At 44.6% G+C, this 17,606-nt stretch overlaps 1 protein-coding gene across 2 annotated transcripts in view; it reads right to left on the reverse strand.

The window, feature by feature from the left end:
* LOC142757550 (alcohol dehydrogenase 1-like) overlaps window positions 1-17,606 on the reverse strand; it is a 122,153-nt gene that overhangs the window by 59,733 nt on the left and 44,814 nt on the right. For both annotated transcript variants that reach the window (XM_075860628.1, XM_075860627.1), the window contains exon 3: window positions 3,818-3,959. In XM_075860628.1, the coding sequence (XP_075716743.1) occupies window positions 3,818-3,959 (142 nt within the window). The remainder of the gene's footprint in view (window positions 1-3,817; window positions 3,960-17,606) is intronic.

A 17,606-nucleotide genomic window follows, 5' to 3' on the forward strand; every position in this document is an offset into this window, starting at 1 on the left:
CTACAGGGGGCTCTATGGCAGGCACTATATACAGGGGGCACAGTGTGTGTGTGTGTGTTTGTGTGTGTGACACGGTGTATGGTGCTATTATAATTAGAGGTGCAGTGTATGGCGCTATTATATTTAGGGGCGTAGTGTGTGGTATAATAACTTTATATTTATTTATTTATAGGTGCAGAAATGTTGGAAAAGTGAGAAGCTGAAGACATCTGAGCGGCAAACTGCAGAAATGGCCTGTGACCGGGAGAAGCCACCATAGAGGTCTGGACCGGATGGAGAAAAAGAACTAAAATCTGAAACGTCACCGGTGAGTCACTTAATGTAAATGTCCATTCTGCCTCTAATCAGCACTGTAGTCACTGTATGATCTGCAGCGAGATGATGGTGGTATGATTATGATAGGATTTATTTTTTGTGAAACGGCATCTCCCAGCATATCCTTATCATTGTTCGGGCCATGCTGGGAGCTGTAGTTTTACGCCGTACACACACCTATACAGCAAGGGTTGCACTAAATTGAGCTGTATTTGTGCTGGTGTTGTATATATATAGTGAGCTTGGTTCTGGGGCTGTATTTATGTACTGAGCTTGGTTCTGGTTCTGTATATATGTACTGAGCTTGGTTCTGGTGTTGTGTATAGAACCATATTGCTTGTAAAATGTACAAATGTTTTTATGCTCGCGTTACATAAAAATAAATGACACGTCGATTGGTAGAGAAGACAAACACGGCGAGGGGGAAGGAGATGCCGGGAAAGAGGTTGGGGGGGGGGGGGCGCCAAACTGAATCTTTGCCCCGGGTGCTGGAGAACCTAGCTACACCTCTGAGAAAACTGTATGATTCCTATTCTACAAATACATAAAAAATAAAATAAAATCCGGACAACTCCTTTAAATTAATGTAAAAGAAGTTGAATGTATGGAAGGAAGACTACCTTGGCCTGATGAAGACACATGTCCTGTGTCGAAACGCGTTGCCTTGTATTAAACTATTCAAGGAATTTATCAGCGCTATTTAATTCTTATCAGCAGCGCTTTCCTGTATAGCCATAGATTTTACTTCTTTTACATTAATTCTTATTGCGGTACCGTGCTTACGCTACTGGTTTCTGGATTGGGGAGCTGCAGCTGTTTTTAAACTGTACACGCTTAAATCAGTGTTGTACCTGACTTGTACAACCCCTATAGGTGAGCGCGATCACCTCTCCTTGCATTTTATCTACCTTGTCCACCAGGTTTATCTTGCACCATGTGGCACTGTTTACTCTTTTTCCCCCTTAGGTTTCAACCCCTTTAAATGTCCAGTAATTTGGAATTTAAATATTGGGAGATATGAATAATGCTGCTGTGAAATTTGTACTTTTTAGAATTAGTAACTCCTATCAGGCAAGAAATTCTTCTGTCCATTCAGAACTACATTCTTGCTATCAGGGTACAGTTTAAAACACCCCCTCCGTCTTTTGTATCTTCATATTCAGACAGGCTTACTATTTAACTGGTTCCCGACCGCTGACTGTATTTTTACGGCCAGCGCTCAGGGTCCTTAAAACCCGAGCCATAGACTTTTTACGGCTCGGTTTTTAACTTGCTGCCCGAGCGATCGGGCAGCTGAATGTCGGGTCTCCAGCTGTCAGTGACTGCCGTGGACCCTGAGGAGAGGATAGAAGCAGCTTACACTGCTTCTGTCTTCTCCGATGTCTTTTTCACAGCGCTCAATGCACGCTGTGTATAGGAATAGAGGCAGCGGCCGCGCTGCTGTTTCTATTGCTCCTGGTGACTGGTCACATGGTCGCCGCGTGCCGTTACTGGCAGACTGCTGCTGGGTCTTACTAGACCCAGCACAGCCCTATTAGTGACAATCGTCTAGTTACGATGGAAAAGATGGTGTAAAAGAAAGAAAAAAATATATATAAAGTTCCCCAAAGGTCTTTTTTGACCTTTAACCCCTTCCCCCTGCTTGCATTCTGGGCCCTAATGTCCAAGCCATTTTTTACATTTTTCCATTGTCACATTCGAAGAGCTGTAACTTTTTTATTTTTGCGTCGGCATAGCTGTATAAGGTCTTGTTTTTTGCGGGACGACTTGCAGTTTTTATTGGTACCATTTGAGAGTAGATGCGACTTTTTGATCACTTTTTATCACATTTTTTTTAAGTCAGGATTAACAGAAAACAGCAATTTTTCCATTGTTTTTTATTTTATGTTTTACGGCGTTCACAGTGCGGGTTAAATAATGTAACAGCTTTATAGTCGGGGTCGTTACGGACGCGGCGATACCAAATATGTGTAACTTTTTTGCTTTATTGTATTTTTTTTAATAATAAAGCATTTTGTAAGGGGAAAAAGTGGGTTTTTCATTTTTTTTGTTTCACTTTTTTTTTTTATTAACTTTATTAAACTTTTTTACTTTTTTACTAGTCCCACTAGGGGACTTCACTATCCTCCGTTCGCTATTATAATACACTGCAATACTTTTGTATTGCAGTGTATTACTGCCTGTCCGTTTAAAACGGACAGGCATCTGCTAGGTAATGCCTGCAGCATGATCTAGCAGGCATTCGCTCCAGGCAGACCTGGGGGTCTTTATTAGACCCCCGGCTGCCATAGAAGACACAGACACTCGGCGATTTTATCGCCGGGTGTCAGTGAGATGAGAGGGAGCTCCCTCCCTCTCTCCAAAACCATTCAGATGCGGTGCTCGCTATTGTGCACCGCATCTGAAGGGTTAAACGGGTGAGATCGATACTAATATCGATCTCACCCGGCAGAGCAGGGACGCCCCCAGCCCTCAGCTGCCTCTGGCAGCTGAGAGCAGGGAGATTTCACGGCTCCCTGCTCTGTTTACTTTATTCTACAGCAGCGACGTAGAATGGCGGCGCTCTAGAATAAAGCCCACTAATGACCGCCGTAAAAAGGCTTATCGGCGGTCATTAAGAGGTTAAGGGACAGACCATATTAATAAAAAAATAGTAAAGTAGAGTGCAAAAAAGTCCCCCCCCCCGCCAATCATTGTTGTAACGCTAGCGCTGACCCAATTACCCTAATATAGACATGTAATATATTAAAATTTACGGTAGACAATGACGATCACAAATAAAAGTCTATTTTAGGGTAAAACTATGTTATTACCAAAAAAAATAGCTAAAACGTAAAAAAGCTTATTTGTTTACTATTATTTTCAAACTTCAAGAATAAAAATTCTAAAATAGCAAAAAGGATGTGTATAGAAGCGATAAAAAAAGAAACCTGCATTGTCTACGGAAAAAACATTGCAAAAATCACGTTATTAGCCCAACAAATAAAAAAGTTATAGCCATTTAACTAACGTGTGCTAAAAAGGGCTAAACGGTGTCTGGTCCTGAAGGCTCAAAATAGCCCGGTCCTGAACCGGTTATGTTAACAGGTGCTTTAAAGTCCGAAGAATTAAAACTAAATACAGAAAGAGAGGAGATAGCTGGGAGATGATTTATGCAATGCTTAAAGGGGTTTTCCAGAACTTTATTATTAACTGCCTATTCTTAGCCATGGGACCCTGCTGACCATCAGAATAAAAGGGACTACGGTGCCCCAACAGGCAGCTGTGCCTGGTATTGCAGCACCGTGGCCCCTTCCTTATGCAGATTGGCGTGGATCCTGGGAGACGGACCCCCAATAATCAAATATCAATGGCCTATCCTTAGGATAAGCCATCAATATTAAAAGATTGAAAATCCCATATACTGGCTTTATAACAATATGTAGCTAAGGAGTGTTTTACCATAAACTGTATCGCAAATCGGGGAAAGCTGAATTTTCTTTATACATTTTGTGGGACTTACCAGGCTTGACAGTAGTTACTCCATCCCCAACACTCTCTACTATACCGGCACCTTCGTGACCTAAAATCACTGGATACTTGCGGTCTTTCATTAATCCATCCACTATATGGTCATCTGATCGACATATTCCAGTAGCAATGATCTGTTTAGAAAAAGAAATGAGACATGCATAACCCGCTAGCAAGTGGTCATCATGGCTTAAAGCTTGTACACGTGTTGCATTACAAATAGTTTTTTAAGGATAAAGTAGCACATTGGACTTTAGTCACACTATGAATATTTAATGCATACAGATTTGTCCACCAAATACGGCCTTCTGTCCATCTACTTTAGATTTTGGCTACATCTTCATAACAAAATAATTGACACTACTAAGTACAGTTTTAAAAAATGGCACATGGTGTCATCTCTGAAGCATTGCTTCAAAGCTACATGGCAAAGTCACTTGGTAATTATCAATAATGATATATAGGCACTACGCTAATACGGCATAGAATAAGCGTATTACACAATGCTAGTAATCTTTATATGACCTGTTCTTATCAACTAACTATGGTTCCACCACTTTTGATTTACTTTTAAGGGTATGTAAACGGCCGAATAATCGGAAGCAGAACGCCTCTAAACATCTGCCCATTGAAATCAATAAGAAAAACGACATTCTGTTCCAATGGGCCGCTTTTTTACGCCGCCGTTTTTTAAAACGGCCCCGTAAAAAAACGGCCGAAAAAAAGAAGTGCAGGACAATTCTTGGGACGTTTTTGGAGCTGTTTTTCATTGACTCCATTGAAAAACAGCTCCAATAAGGTCTGTAAAATACGCTGCCAAAAACGCGAGTTGCTACAAAAACGCGTGCAAATCAGGAGCTGTTTTCGCCTGAAAACAGCTCTGTATTTTCAGACGTTTTTGGTCACTGAGTGTGCACATACCCTGACACATCTTAGACTGTGAACACATGAGCCATGGTAAATCTAGATGTAAGCCAGATTATCTATTCCAACATGCTATTTGTATATGGAATGAAAAAAGTATTTTAAAATTGCCAAATCTCTAGCTGCTCTTTAAAGGGGAAGGATAACCCATCAGTGTTTGATTGGGGGGATCAGATTCCCGCCCATCATCATAACAAAGGGATCGCTGGTGCTCACTCCCTTCAATGTTTATCCGTGCACTGCAGCTCATCCATATGTGCTGCTTTACCTAGTACTACAGCATACCTCCCAACTTTCAAGTATCGCAAAATGAGACAACGATACGCCTCTACCTCCCCCAATCCCCGCCCATACACAAACAGCACTCACAGTATCATGCTCACATAGTGCCTCCCCACAGTATAATGCCCCCATAAAACCCCCACACACAGTATAATGCCCCATAGCTGCCCCACACAGTATAATGCCAAATAGCACAGCATAATGCCCCATAGTGCCCCTCACACAGTATAATGCCACATAGCTGCCCCCACACAATATAATGCACCATATCTGCCCCCACACTGTATAATGCCCCATAGCTGCCCCCACACTGTATAATGCCAAATAGCTGCCCCCGCACAGCATAATGCCCCATAGTGCCCCCCACAGAGTATAATGCCCCATAGCTGCCCCCCACAGAGAATAATGCACCCATAGATGCACCCATAAAGTATAATGCCCACGCAGATGCCCTCATATAGTATAATGCCCACACAAATTCCCCATACAGTATAATGCCCCTTAGCTGGCCCCAGGCAGCATAATGCCTTCATAGCTGCCTTCATACAGTATAATGCCCCCATAGCTACCCCATACAATATAATGCCCACACAGATGCCCTCATACAGTATAATGCCCACACAGTAGCCCTCATACAGTATAATGCCCCCATATTTACCCCCAAACAGTATAATGCCCTCATAGATGCCCTCATAAAGTATAAAGCCCACACAGATGCCCCCATACGGTAAAATACCCATACAGATGCCCCCAAACAGTATAATGTCCCATAGCTGTCCCATACAGTATAATGCCCCCATAATTGCTCCATACAGCATAATGCCCCCATAGCTGTCCCATACAGTATAATGCACCATAATTTCCCCCATACAGCATAATACCCCCATAGCTGCCCCATACATTGTAATGCCCCATATAGCATAATGCCCCATAGCTTCCCCATACAGTATAATGCCCCCTTAGCTGCCACATACAATATAATGCCCCCATAGCTGCCACATACAGTATAATGCACTTATAGCTGCCCCATACAGTATAATTCCCCCTTAGCTGCCCCATAAAGTATAATGCCCCAATTGATGCTCCTATACGGTATAATGCCCACACAGATGCCCCCATACAGTATAATACCTATACAGATACCCCCATACAGTATAAAGCCCCATAATTTCCCCCTATACAGCATAATGCCCCCATAACTGCCCGATACAGCATAATGCCCCATACATTATAATGCACCCATAGCTGCCCATACGATATAATGCCCCCACAGCTGCCCCATACAATATAATGCCCCACAACTGCCCCATACAGTATAAAACCCTTATAGCTGCCCCCCAAAAATATAATGCCCCCATAGCTCCCCATACAGTATAATGCCCCTATAGCTGCCTCATACAGAATAATGCCCCCAAAGCTTCCCCAATACAGTATAATTCCTCCTTAGCTGCCACCATAAAGTATAATGCCCCCATTGATGCCCCTATACAGTATAATGCCCACACAGAGGCCCCCATACAGTATAATGCCACATAATTGTCCCATACAGCATAATACCCCCATAGCTGCCCCATACAGCATAACGCACCCATAGCTGCCCCATACAATATAATGCCTCCACAGCTGCCCCATACAGTATGATGCCCTTATAGCTGCCCCATACAGTATAATGCCCCTATAGCTGCCCTATAAAGTATAATGCCCCAATTGAAGCTCCTATACAGAATAATGCCCACACAGATGCCCCCATACATTATAATACCCATACAGATACCCCCATACAGTATAATGCCCCATAATTTCCCCCTATACAGCATAATGCACCCATAGCTGCCCCATAAAATATAATGCCCCCACAGCTGCCCCATACAATATAATGCCCCCACAGCTGCCCCATACAGTATAAAACCCTTATAGCTGCCCCCATAAAATATAATGCCCCCATAGCTGCCCCATACAGTATAATGCCCCTATAGCTGCTCCATACAGAATAATGCCCCCATAGCTTCCCCAATACAGTATAATTCCCCCGTAGCTGCCACCATAAAGTATAATGCCCCCATTGATGCCCCTATACAGTATAATGCCCACACAGAGGCCCCCATACAGTATAATACCCATACAGATGCCCCCATACAGTATAATGCCCCATAATTGCCCCATACAGCATAATGCCACCATAGCTGCCCCATACAGCATAATGCACCCATAGCTGCCCCATACAATATAATGCCTCCACAGCTGCCCTATACAGTATGATGCCCTTATAGCTGCCCCATCCAGTATAATGCCCCCATAGCTGCCCCATTTACAGTAAAATTCCTTCTTAGCTACCCCCATACAGTATAACACCCCGTTGCTGCCCCATACAGTATAATACCGCCTTAGCTGCCCTCATACAGTATAATACCCCCCTAGCTGCCCCTAGTGCCAGTGCACACATATAAAGTGCCAGTCCCCCCATACATAGTGCCACAGTGTCCATGTAGGTTGCGCCACAGTGTCCACTGTAGCTAGTGCCCATATAGTGCTACAGTGCCCATGTAGATAGTGCCACACAGCCCTTGAGGATAGCGCTATCTTCTTGTATGTAGCATCATTGGGGCTCTCTCTAGGAGCGGAAGCCACTGCCAGAGGGTCGGCAACGCTGTAGCCAGGGATACCACTCCAGGAGGAGCACCTGACAATACTGTCCATTCTTGCCTTGGGTGATTTTAATTAGTTTAATGCTGGTTCCTACTATCCCCAGATATATGTAGGCTTAGTCCCAGTTATCATGTAGGTGAAAAAAATGGAAATGCGGCACTCACCCATTTGTATTTCTTCTGAACTTTAATGTAGCATCTTGGCAAAGATAAAAAGCGTTGCAGGGAGGACAGCAAGTTGTAGGTTACAGCCTGTTTCGTGCTGAGACAGCGCTTCTTTTGACCTAAAACATCATTGCTGGCGGCGTTCTTTTAAACTACCGTCAGCTGTAGCTACCATAGCAACGTGTGTAGCAACAGTGAATAGCTTCTGAGACACACCCCTTTATGTTAATTCCTTTCAGGAAGGAAAACACTTTGTTTTAGCTTGACTGAAAAGGATTCCACAAATCACACCTGGTCCTGACCTATAGACCGCTGAGAAAAGAACATTTCTATCGCGGCTGCGTCGGACTCAAATAGGTAAATTAGATTTTAGTGATAAAGAACCTTTCAATACATGTCAGGTGGTGGAGCATAGAACCATATTTAAATGTATACGATATTATTAAATAAGGTTATACTTGAGTAACCATTTAAAAAAAAATAAAAAAAAAATGGTTACGATATAGGAAGCCGTTCATTGTTCCTTTACAGAACGCATAGTCAACTGCTGTACACATGAGAAAAGATAAAATGAAACACATATTAATTGTCTAACAAATTAAAAACAAAGACCATAAGCACAAACAAAAGAATCATTATAAAAACACTGCCATGTCATTTTTATCATTTAGACCAGGGGTCTCAAACTCGGCTGGGTAAGTGGGGCGCATATAGAAAAAATGTGAAGTGGTCGGGCCGCATGAATTTCAAATTTGATACAATACAAAATTATTGTTAATCAATTAGTTATTTGAACTACTATAACACTATATTACTATAATAATACCGCTAGGTTTAAATTTTTTTATATTTCTCCACGTGCTTATTTCAACAATCCAGCTTTCCAGTTTAAGTGTCACTAAATGCAGTCCGGCGGCTCAGTTAGCACACATGTCAAGATTGGGCAGCCCCTTTTTAGATAGTGCCACAGTGCCCTCGGTGGATGCTGCCGCAGAGCCCTGTGTAGATGCTGCCACAGCAGTGCCCTGTGTAGATGCTGCCACAGCAGTGCCCTGTGTAGATGCTGCCACAGCAGTGCCCTGTGTAGATGCTGCCACAGCAGTGCCCTGTGTAGATGCTGCCACAGCAGTGCCCTGTGTAGATGCTGCCACAGCAGTGCCCTCTGTAGATGCTGCCACAGCAGTGCCCTCTGTAGATGCTGCCACAGCAGTGCCCTCTGTAGATGCTGCCACAGCAGTGCCCTGTGTAGATGCTGCCACAGCAGTGCCCTGTGTAGATGCTGCCACAGCAGTGCCCTCTGTAGATGCTGCCACAGCAGTGCCCTCTGTAGATGCTGCCACAGCAGTGCCCTCTGTAGATGCTGCCACAGCAGTGCCCTCTGTAGATGCTGCCACAGCAGTGCCCTCTGTAGATGCCGCCACAGCAGTGCCCCCTGTAGATGCCGCCACAGCAGTGCCCCCTGTAGATGCCACCACAGCAGTGCCCCCTGTAGATGCTGCCACAGAAGTGCCCCCTGTAGACTGGGACTCCAGCTGTGCTCCTGACATCACTGGGACTCCTGCTCTGGGGAAGCCCCTGACATCATTGTCGATGTATGGACAGCGATGTCCGAGGCTTCCCCAGAGTCCCGGAGAAGAGCCGATAATAGTGCTCTGCCCGGGACTCCACTCTGGGGAAGACCCTGACACACTGTCCATATATGGGCAGCGATGTCAGGGAATTCCACAGCGTCCCAGAGCAGAGCCGACTGTAGCGCTCTGCCCGGGACTCCGCTCTGGGGAAGACCCTGACACACTGTCCATATATGGGCAGCGATGTCAGGGAATTCCGCAGCGTCCCGGAGCAGAGCCGATACTAGCGCTCTGCCCGGGACTCCGCTCTGGGGAAGACCCTGACACACTGTCCATATATGGGCAGCGATGTCAGGGAATTCCACAGAGTCCCGGAGCAGAGCCTGTACTAGCGCTCTGCCCGGGACTCCGCTCTGGGGAAGACCCTGACTCACTGTCCATATATGGGCAGTGATGTCAGGGAATTCCACAGAGTCCCGAAGCAGAGCCGATACTAGCGCTCTGCCCGGGACTCCGCTCTGGGGAAGACCCTGACACACTGTCCATATGTTGACAGCGATGTCAGGGAATTCCACAGAGTCCCGGAGCAGAGCATGTACTAGCGCTCTGCCCGGGACTCCGGCTCTGGGGAAGCCCCAGACATCGCTGTTCATATGTGGATAGCGATGTCAGGGACTTCCAGAGTCTCAGAGCAGAGCCGATACTAGCGGCTCTGTGTCCCATGGGCCGCAGATGACAGCCCCAGGGGCCGCATGTGGCCCGCGGGCTGCATGCTTGAGACCCCTGATTTAGACCAGCAGGTCCCATTGCATTGGCACATATAATCCATCCTGATTCTTTTCTCAATAACATCTTATGTTTATCCGCCCCGTTTTCTGGGATTGGGACATGTTCAATACCTGCAAACCTCAGTAAACTAGAATCTCCACCATGGGCACTATTCATATGTTTAATTAATCTTGGAACTCCCTCATTTGTTGTTATAGATCTGCAGTGTTCTCTAAATCTGATGTATAGGCATCTGATGGTTTTCCCTATATAAAATCGTCCACATGGACAAAAAATGATATAAACAATTAATTTAGTTTTGACAAATAATAAATTGTTCTATTTTTTTGTGTGATTCCCCCAAAATATAGTATTTTTGCTTGGAGGTTAAAGCTACAAAAAGTGCAGTTTCCACATTGATGGTTCCCTTTCGGGATCTGTTTTTCGAGCCAGTTATATTTAATTTCAGAAAATCTACTGCGTACCAGATTATCTTTTAATGTGGCACTTCGTCTGAAAGAGATTAGTTTTTTTTTTTACGGCTACATTTCTTAGGCAAGAGTCATGAATATGAAATTTACAAGTAAAATTGACCCTGTGGAGTTAAACTTTCTTGACGTAAAATTAACAGGGAAAATACGTTACATACAGAAGGTTTTAGAAAATTAACTGCTACAAATTCTTTATTACGTTATGACAGTTTTCATCCCCTACACGTCGTCAAGAGAGCAATTCCATACGGTCAATTTATAAGATTAAGACGAATAAACGATACTAATGAATCTTTCTTAAAACAGGCAAATGCTTTAAAAAAAAAACGCCTATTAGAAAGAGGCTTTCCGCTTGATATAATAGACAAAGCAATGAATACTGCCTTCATGAAAAACCAAAATGATTTATTAAAATCCGAAAATCATAAAAAGAAAAAAATAAATGACAATGAAGAAAAGACATTCATTTTCACTTTCAAACATACATGTCAAGCACAAATTATAAAAAATTTGATTTTAAACACTGGCATTTAATCGAAGGAGATTCTTGCCTAAGAAATGTAGCGGTAAAAAAAAAACCTAATCTCTTTCAGACGAAGTGCCACATTAAAAGATAATCTGGTACGCAGTAGATTTCTGAAATTAAATATAACTGGCTCGAAAAACAGATCCCGAAAGGGAACCATCAATGTGGAAACTGCACTTTTTGTAGGTTCAACCTCCAAGCAAAAATACTACGTTTTGGGGGAATCACACAAAAAAATTGAACAATTTATTAGTTGTAAAACTAAATTCGTTGTTTATCATTTTTTGTCCATGTGGACAATTTAATATAGGGAAAACCATCAGATGCCTATACGTCAGATTTAGAGAACACTGCAGATCTATAACAACAAATGAGGGAGTTCCAAGATTAATTAAACATATGAATAGTGCCCATGGTGGAGATTCTAGTTTACTGAGGTTTGCAGGTATTGAACATGTCCCAATCCCAGAAAACGGGGGAGATAGACATAAGATGTTATTGAGAAAAGAATCAGGATGGATTATACGTGCCAATGCAATGGGACCTGCTGGTCTAAATGATAAAAATGACATGGCAGTGTTTTTATAATGATTCTTTTGTTTGTGCTTATGGTCTTTGTTTTTAATTTGTTACACAATTAATATGTGTTTCATTTTATCTTTTCTCATGTGTACAGCAGTTGACTATGCGTTCTGTAAAGGAACAATGAACGGCTTCCTATATCGTAACCATTTTTGTTTTATATATAAAAAAATGTTTACTCAAGTATAACCTAATTTAATAATATCGTATACATTTAAATACGGTTCTATGCTCCACCACCCGACATGTATTAAAAGGTTCTTTATCACTAAAATCTCACTTACCTATTTGAGTCCGACGCAGCCACAATAGAAATGTTCTTTTCTCAGCGATCTAAAGTATGTAGAGAAGTATTCGGCACACAGACAAATATGATTCAAAATTTCTTTCTTTTTATTTGTATTGTATTCAAATGCCATGGGCGGAGTGCGTGCAATGTTTCGGTCCAAGAAGACCTTCGTCAGGCACTAGAACCCTGTTGGCGTGGATGTATCCTGCTGATGAGCGCTGCTGTTCATATCGCGGCTTACCGCTCGTTTTTGGCGCAAATCGTTTTTGATTTGTGGAATCCTTTTCAGTCAAGCTAAAACGAAGTGTTTTCCTTCCTGAAAGGAATTAACATAAAGGGGGGTGTCTCAGAAGCTATTCACTGTTGCTACACACGTTGCTATGGTAGCTACAGCTGACAGTAGTTTAAAAGAACGCCACCAGCAATGATGATTTAGGTCAGAAGAAGCGCTGTCTCAGAGCCAAACAGGCTGTAACCTACAACTTGCTGTCCTCCCTGTAACGCTTTTTATCTTTGTCAAGATGCTACATTAAAGTTCAGAAGAAATACAAACGAGTGAGTGCCGCATTTTCATTTTTTTCACCTACATGGTATTGCAAGACTTACAAATGGACACAGCCAGGCCAGAAATGCTGATGAAAGGGCGAGCAGGTGCTTTAAATAATAGTAGCCACTCCCACTAGTCTTGAGGGGAGTGGTGTGTGGTGCATGTGAGGTGTAGTAAGAAATAATAAATGAATAGTGTGTGTGCAAGTGTAATACTATAAGTGAAATATAGGGGGCAGTAATAAATGAAGTGCCTCAATAGAAATAAATGGATAATGGGGTGCAAGTGAGTGAAACATGGAGGGATAGTGTGTACGTCATGAGGCACAACGTGTATAGCCAGGTAGAAGCCTATTTGTGACGCCTTGATAATTCATAGAGCGGGCTACCCTGCTTGCTATGCCAAACAACAACACACCATGCTCTCCCAGCATCAAAGACCCGGCTGTGTCCAAGAGAAGCGAATATACATAATAATGAAAAATCTTGCACTCCTCCCATTCTGCCTTGGGTGATTTTAATTAGTTTAATGCTGGTTCCTACTATCCTCAGATATATTTAGGCTTAGTCCCAGTTCTGGTTGTTTGTGTAGAGTACATTCCCACCTATAGAGGACGCCTTGTCGTGCAGGTGGTCTCACACAATTTGATCAAAATGTGGTCTAAGAACCTCCCTATTGTAAGTAGGTATAGTAATAGTGCATATTTATTTATATTTAGCGGCTTAGGTGACATTGGTGTATGCAGTGTGCTGTCACCATTTTCTTGCGTGCTGTATAAATTTGCAGTCACAGGCGTTCCTGCACCTGCATATACATTTTGTTTCATTTTGTTGGAATGTGCTGTTTAGGCTGGGTTCACACGACCTATTTTCAGACGTAAACGAGGCGTATTATGCCTCGTTTTACGTCTGAAAATAAGGCTACAATACGTCGGCAAACATCTGCCCATTCATTTGAATGGGTTTGCCGACGTACTCTGCAGACAACCTGTCATTTACGCGTCGTCGTTTGACAGCTGTCAAACGACGACGCGTAAAAATACAGCCTCGTCAAAAGAAGTGCAGGACACTTCTTTCAGACGTAATTTGAGAGGTACTTCATTGAACTCAATGAAGCACAGCTCAAAATTTACGGCTGTCAGAGAAGCCTCGCAAAATACGAGGAGCTGCATTTACGTCTGAAACGAGGCAGCTGTTTTCTCCTGAAAACAGTCTGTCTTTTCAGACGTAAAAGCCTCTCATCGTGTGCACATAACCTAAAACTTTTGTAGGCTTTATGTAATTCATATATGTGGTGTTAGTGACCGCCTCCATTTTTTGATCTTGCATTCCTCCCATTCTGCCCTGGGTGATTTTAATTAGTTTAATGCTGGTTCCTACCATCCCCAGATATATGTAGGCTTAGTCCCAGTTCTGGGTGTATGTGAAGAGTAGGTTTCCACCTATAGAGGATGCCTTGTCGTGGCAGGTGGACTCACACAATTTGATCAAAATGTGCGCTAAGAACCTCCCTATTGTAAGTAGATTTAGCAGTAATGCATATTTATTTATATTTAGCGGCTTAGGTGACATTGATGTTCGCAGTTTGCTGTCGCAATTTTCTTGTGTGCTGTATAAATTTGCAGTCACAGGCGTTCTTGCACCTGAATACACGTTTTGTTTCATTTTGTTGGAATGTGCTATGAAACTTTTGTGGTGTTTATGTGATTCATATATGTGGTGTTAGCGACTACCTCCATTTTTTGATCTTGTACTCCTCCCATTCTGCCCTGGGTGATTTTGATTAGTTTAATGCTGTTTCCTACCATCCCTATATATATATATATATGTAGGCTTAGTCCCAGTGTGGGGTTAGTGACTGCCTCAATTTTGTTAAACTTGCACTCCTCCCATTCTGTCCTGGGTGATTTGGTTCCTACCATCCCAAGATATATGTAGGCTTAGTCCCAGTTCAGGATGTATGTGCAGAGTGTAACGTCCGTGGCTGCGGGCTGTCAGCTCTAGCCTCCCGCTGACAGCCGCAGCCACGAGTCGGCAAGCGCTGGCCCCAGCCTCCTCCTCAGAAGACGCCAGCGCTTGCATCCACTCTCCTTCGTCGGAGCCCGCAGGGTGCGCGCGCACGCTCGTCCCCGCTCTTAAAGGGGCAGCGCGCGCACCGGACATCTTGAACGACCTTTGACCCGTGAGTACCCTGGGCTATAAGAGGGGTCCAGCCCCCTAGTTTGATGCCTGAGCGTTGTTCGTTTTCCCAGTCTGTCTTGCAAATGGTCCCTTAGTGTTTCCCGTTCCTGTTGTTACCCGTACCTTGTTCCCCGTTCCTGTTTCCGTGCTTTGCCCTAGTATCTAGTCCTGCCATGTCCAGAGGAATCTGCCACGTCTGGAAGAATCCGCCACGTCCTGTGTCATCTGCCACGTCTGGAGGAATCTGCCACGTATGGAGGAATGCGCCACGTCTAGAGGAATCCGCCACGTCCTGTGTCATCTGCCACGTCCGGAGGAATCCGCCACGTCCTGTGTTATCTGCCACGTCCGGAGGAATCCGCCACGTCTGGCACAACTTGCGGCTCCTGTGTCATCCGCCACATTTGGCACCATCTGCTACACCCATCTCATCTGTGCCAGAGCTGCGGCCACCATCTGGACTATTCAGGTACCATTGTGCGGGACATTGTATTTCTGGGGTGTCCTGTTGTTTGGCCAGCTGCCTCCCCGCTGCGGCGGTACGGCCTAGTGGGTCCACTAACCCGTTTCGTGACAGTACGCTCAGGCCATGGACCCCGCTGGTCAACCTGCGACGTTGTCTACACAAGCCATGCTGGCTGAGATGGAGGATCTCCAGTCACGACAAGACCAGCTCCTCCTGTCGGTGAACGCCATAGCCCATCGGCTGCTTGCTCCGTCCACAGTCATCACCGCACCCGTTCCTGCGGTTCCGCCTGCTACACTTCCTGCCTGTACCGGTACCAACCCCATGTGTTTCTTGCCGCTACCTCCACGCTATGACGGAGATCCGAGGTCCTGCAGGGGATTTTTGAATCAGTGCCTGAACCATTTCAGACTACATGCCAGGTCCTTCTGTTCCGATGACGTCAGGATCGCCTTTATCATCTCTCTCCTTACCGGCAAAGCCCTGGCATGGGCCAATCCTCTGTGGGAACATCAGGGACCAGAGACCCGGGACTTGCAGTGCTTCTTACAGACCTTCCGCTCGATCTTTGAGGAACCTGGGAGAGTTTCTTCGGCTGCTGCATCCTTGCTGACCCTACACCAGGGAGACCTCTCCGTGGGCGAGTATGCCATTCAGTTCCGTATCCTGGCTGCTAAATTGACCTGGAACAACGAGGCTTTGGTGGCTACATTCTGGCAGGGACTGTCTTCAGGGATCAAGGACGAGCTGGCTGCTCGCGATCTGCCATCTACCCTGGACGATCTTATCCTACTCGCCTCCCAGGCTGGATTCTGCTGTCCCGCAATCCTCCTCAGTCGTCCCACCAGAGGACCCGATGCAGAGTAATTATGTTAAATTGTCTACCCAGGAAAGACAACGCAGACGCACTTCTGGACTTTATTTGTAATGCGGCCATGGAGGCCATGTTGTGCGTCTGTGCCCCCAGAGGCCGGAGAGACCCCATTGCCTGGGATTGGTTGGAGAGACAACACTAGGTGGAACAGAATCTAACAGAGGATTCGCTTCCAAACTGACTATTCCTGTGACCCTGGTATCCGGCGACAGGACGCATCAAGTCTCTGCCTATCTTGACTCTGGCTCTGCTGCAAATTTCATCCAGAAAGAGCTTGTGGATCATCTTCAGCTGCCCACAGTTCCCCTGGAGACATCTTTGGCTGTTGCCTCAGTTAATGGACTGCCTCTGCCTGATCCCATTACCTCTAGAACCAAGCCGTTGAAGCTCCAGGTTGGAGTACTTCATTCTGAATTTATTTCGTTCCTTGTTTTGCCCAAAGCCATCAATCCTGTTATGCTGGGCCTGCCTTGGCTTCGACTACATGCCCCAGCTACTGTAGTCTGCTGCAGCATCTCTTCTTGCAAATACGGCACCATTGACACTCATGACATCACCGCTATCGGTTACAAACCCAAATGTGACGACAACCTCTCTTAATCCATTCGGCATGTTGGGCGGACTGTTACCGGTCACCATGCCATTCCAGTTTCCTTTGGAGCTGCTCAACTTTGGGAGTGACACTGCTGGTGCAGTAACATCCCCAGGTTCTACCTCTGCAGCATTTCACCACAATCTCACACCAAATTTACTAAAAGGAATACAGACCACCTCTCCGCACACACCTACTATCTCTCACTCTTTGCCTCCTCACTTACAACAAGGGTTCACAGACGCAGCTCAAAGTAAAGGCGACTCTAAATTGCAACGTAAAAATCCATGACAACTGATCGATATAACGAAGTGGATCGTTGATTTAAGATATTACTCTGGTTGACTGAGGCAGTCCTATTGGAAAGTGCTTTGCCGCCAGAAAAAGCTGCCGTGTGCTGTCTATGTTTACATTACTCTTATACAAAGCACTGTGGAGAGCAAAAAAGAAGACTTGATCAAAGGAAGAGAAACAAGGCAGCAGGAGACTGTTCATGAGCATGGTTGGCTATAAGTTGGTGCTATCAAAGGATTTCTTCTAGGGTGAGGGATAGATGGGGAAGAGGTTTCCCTCTGTAACAGTAAATAATCACTGGGCTAAATGATTGTTTTATATTTATTTTTGTTGCAGGTATCATAGAGCCAAAAACCACATGAAGTGGATACGTTTGCATTCCATTCTATATTACTGAGAATTGCAGAACAAGTTTGCTGGCGAAACGTAGTTACAAATAAAATGCAGAACACACCTTTTGCCCACTGTTAAACTTATATTTGTGGAATTTCACAGTTTGTCCAGTCCTGGACTGGAATTCTGGGAGGTTCTCCAATGGGGCTCCAAGTGCCATGGTCGTTGTCTGCTGCAGATCCATCCTGTCAA

Source organism: Rhinoderma darwinii, chromosome 1 (assembly GCF_050947455.1).
Source record: "Rhinoderma darwinii isolate aRhiDar2 chromosome 1, aRhiDar2.hap1, whole genome shotgun sequence".
Classification (NCBI taxonomy): Eukaryota; Metazoa; Chordata; class Amphibia; order Anura; family Rhinodermatidae; genus Rhinoderma; species Rhinoderma darwinii.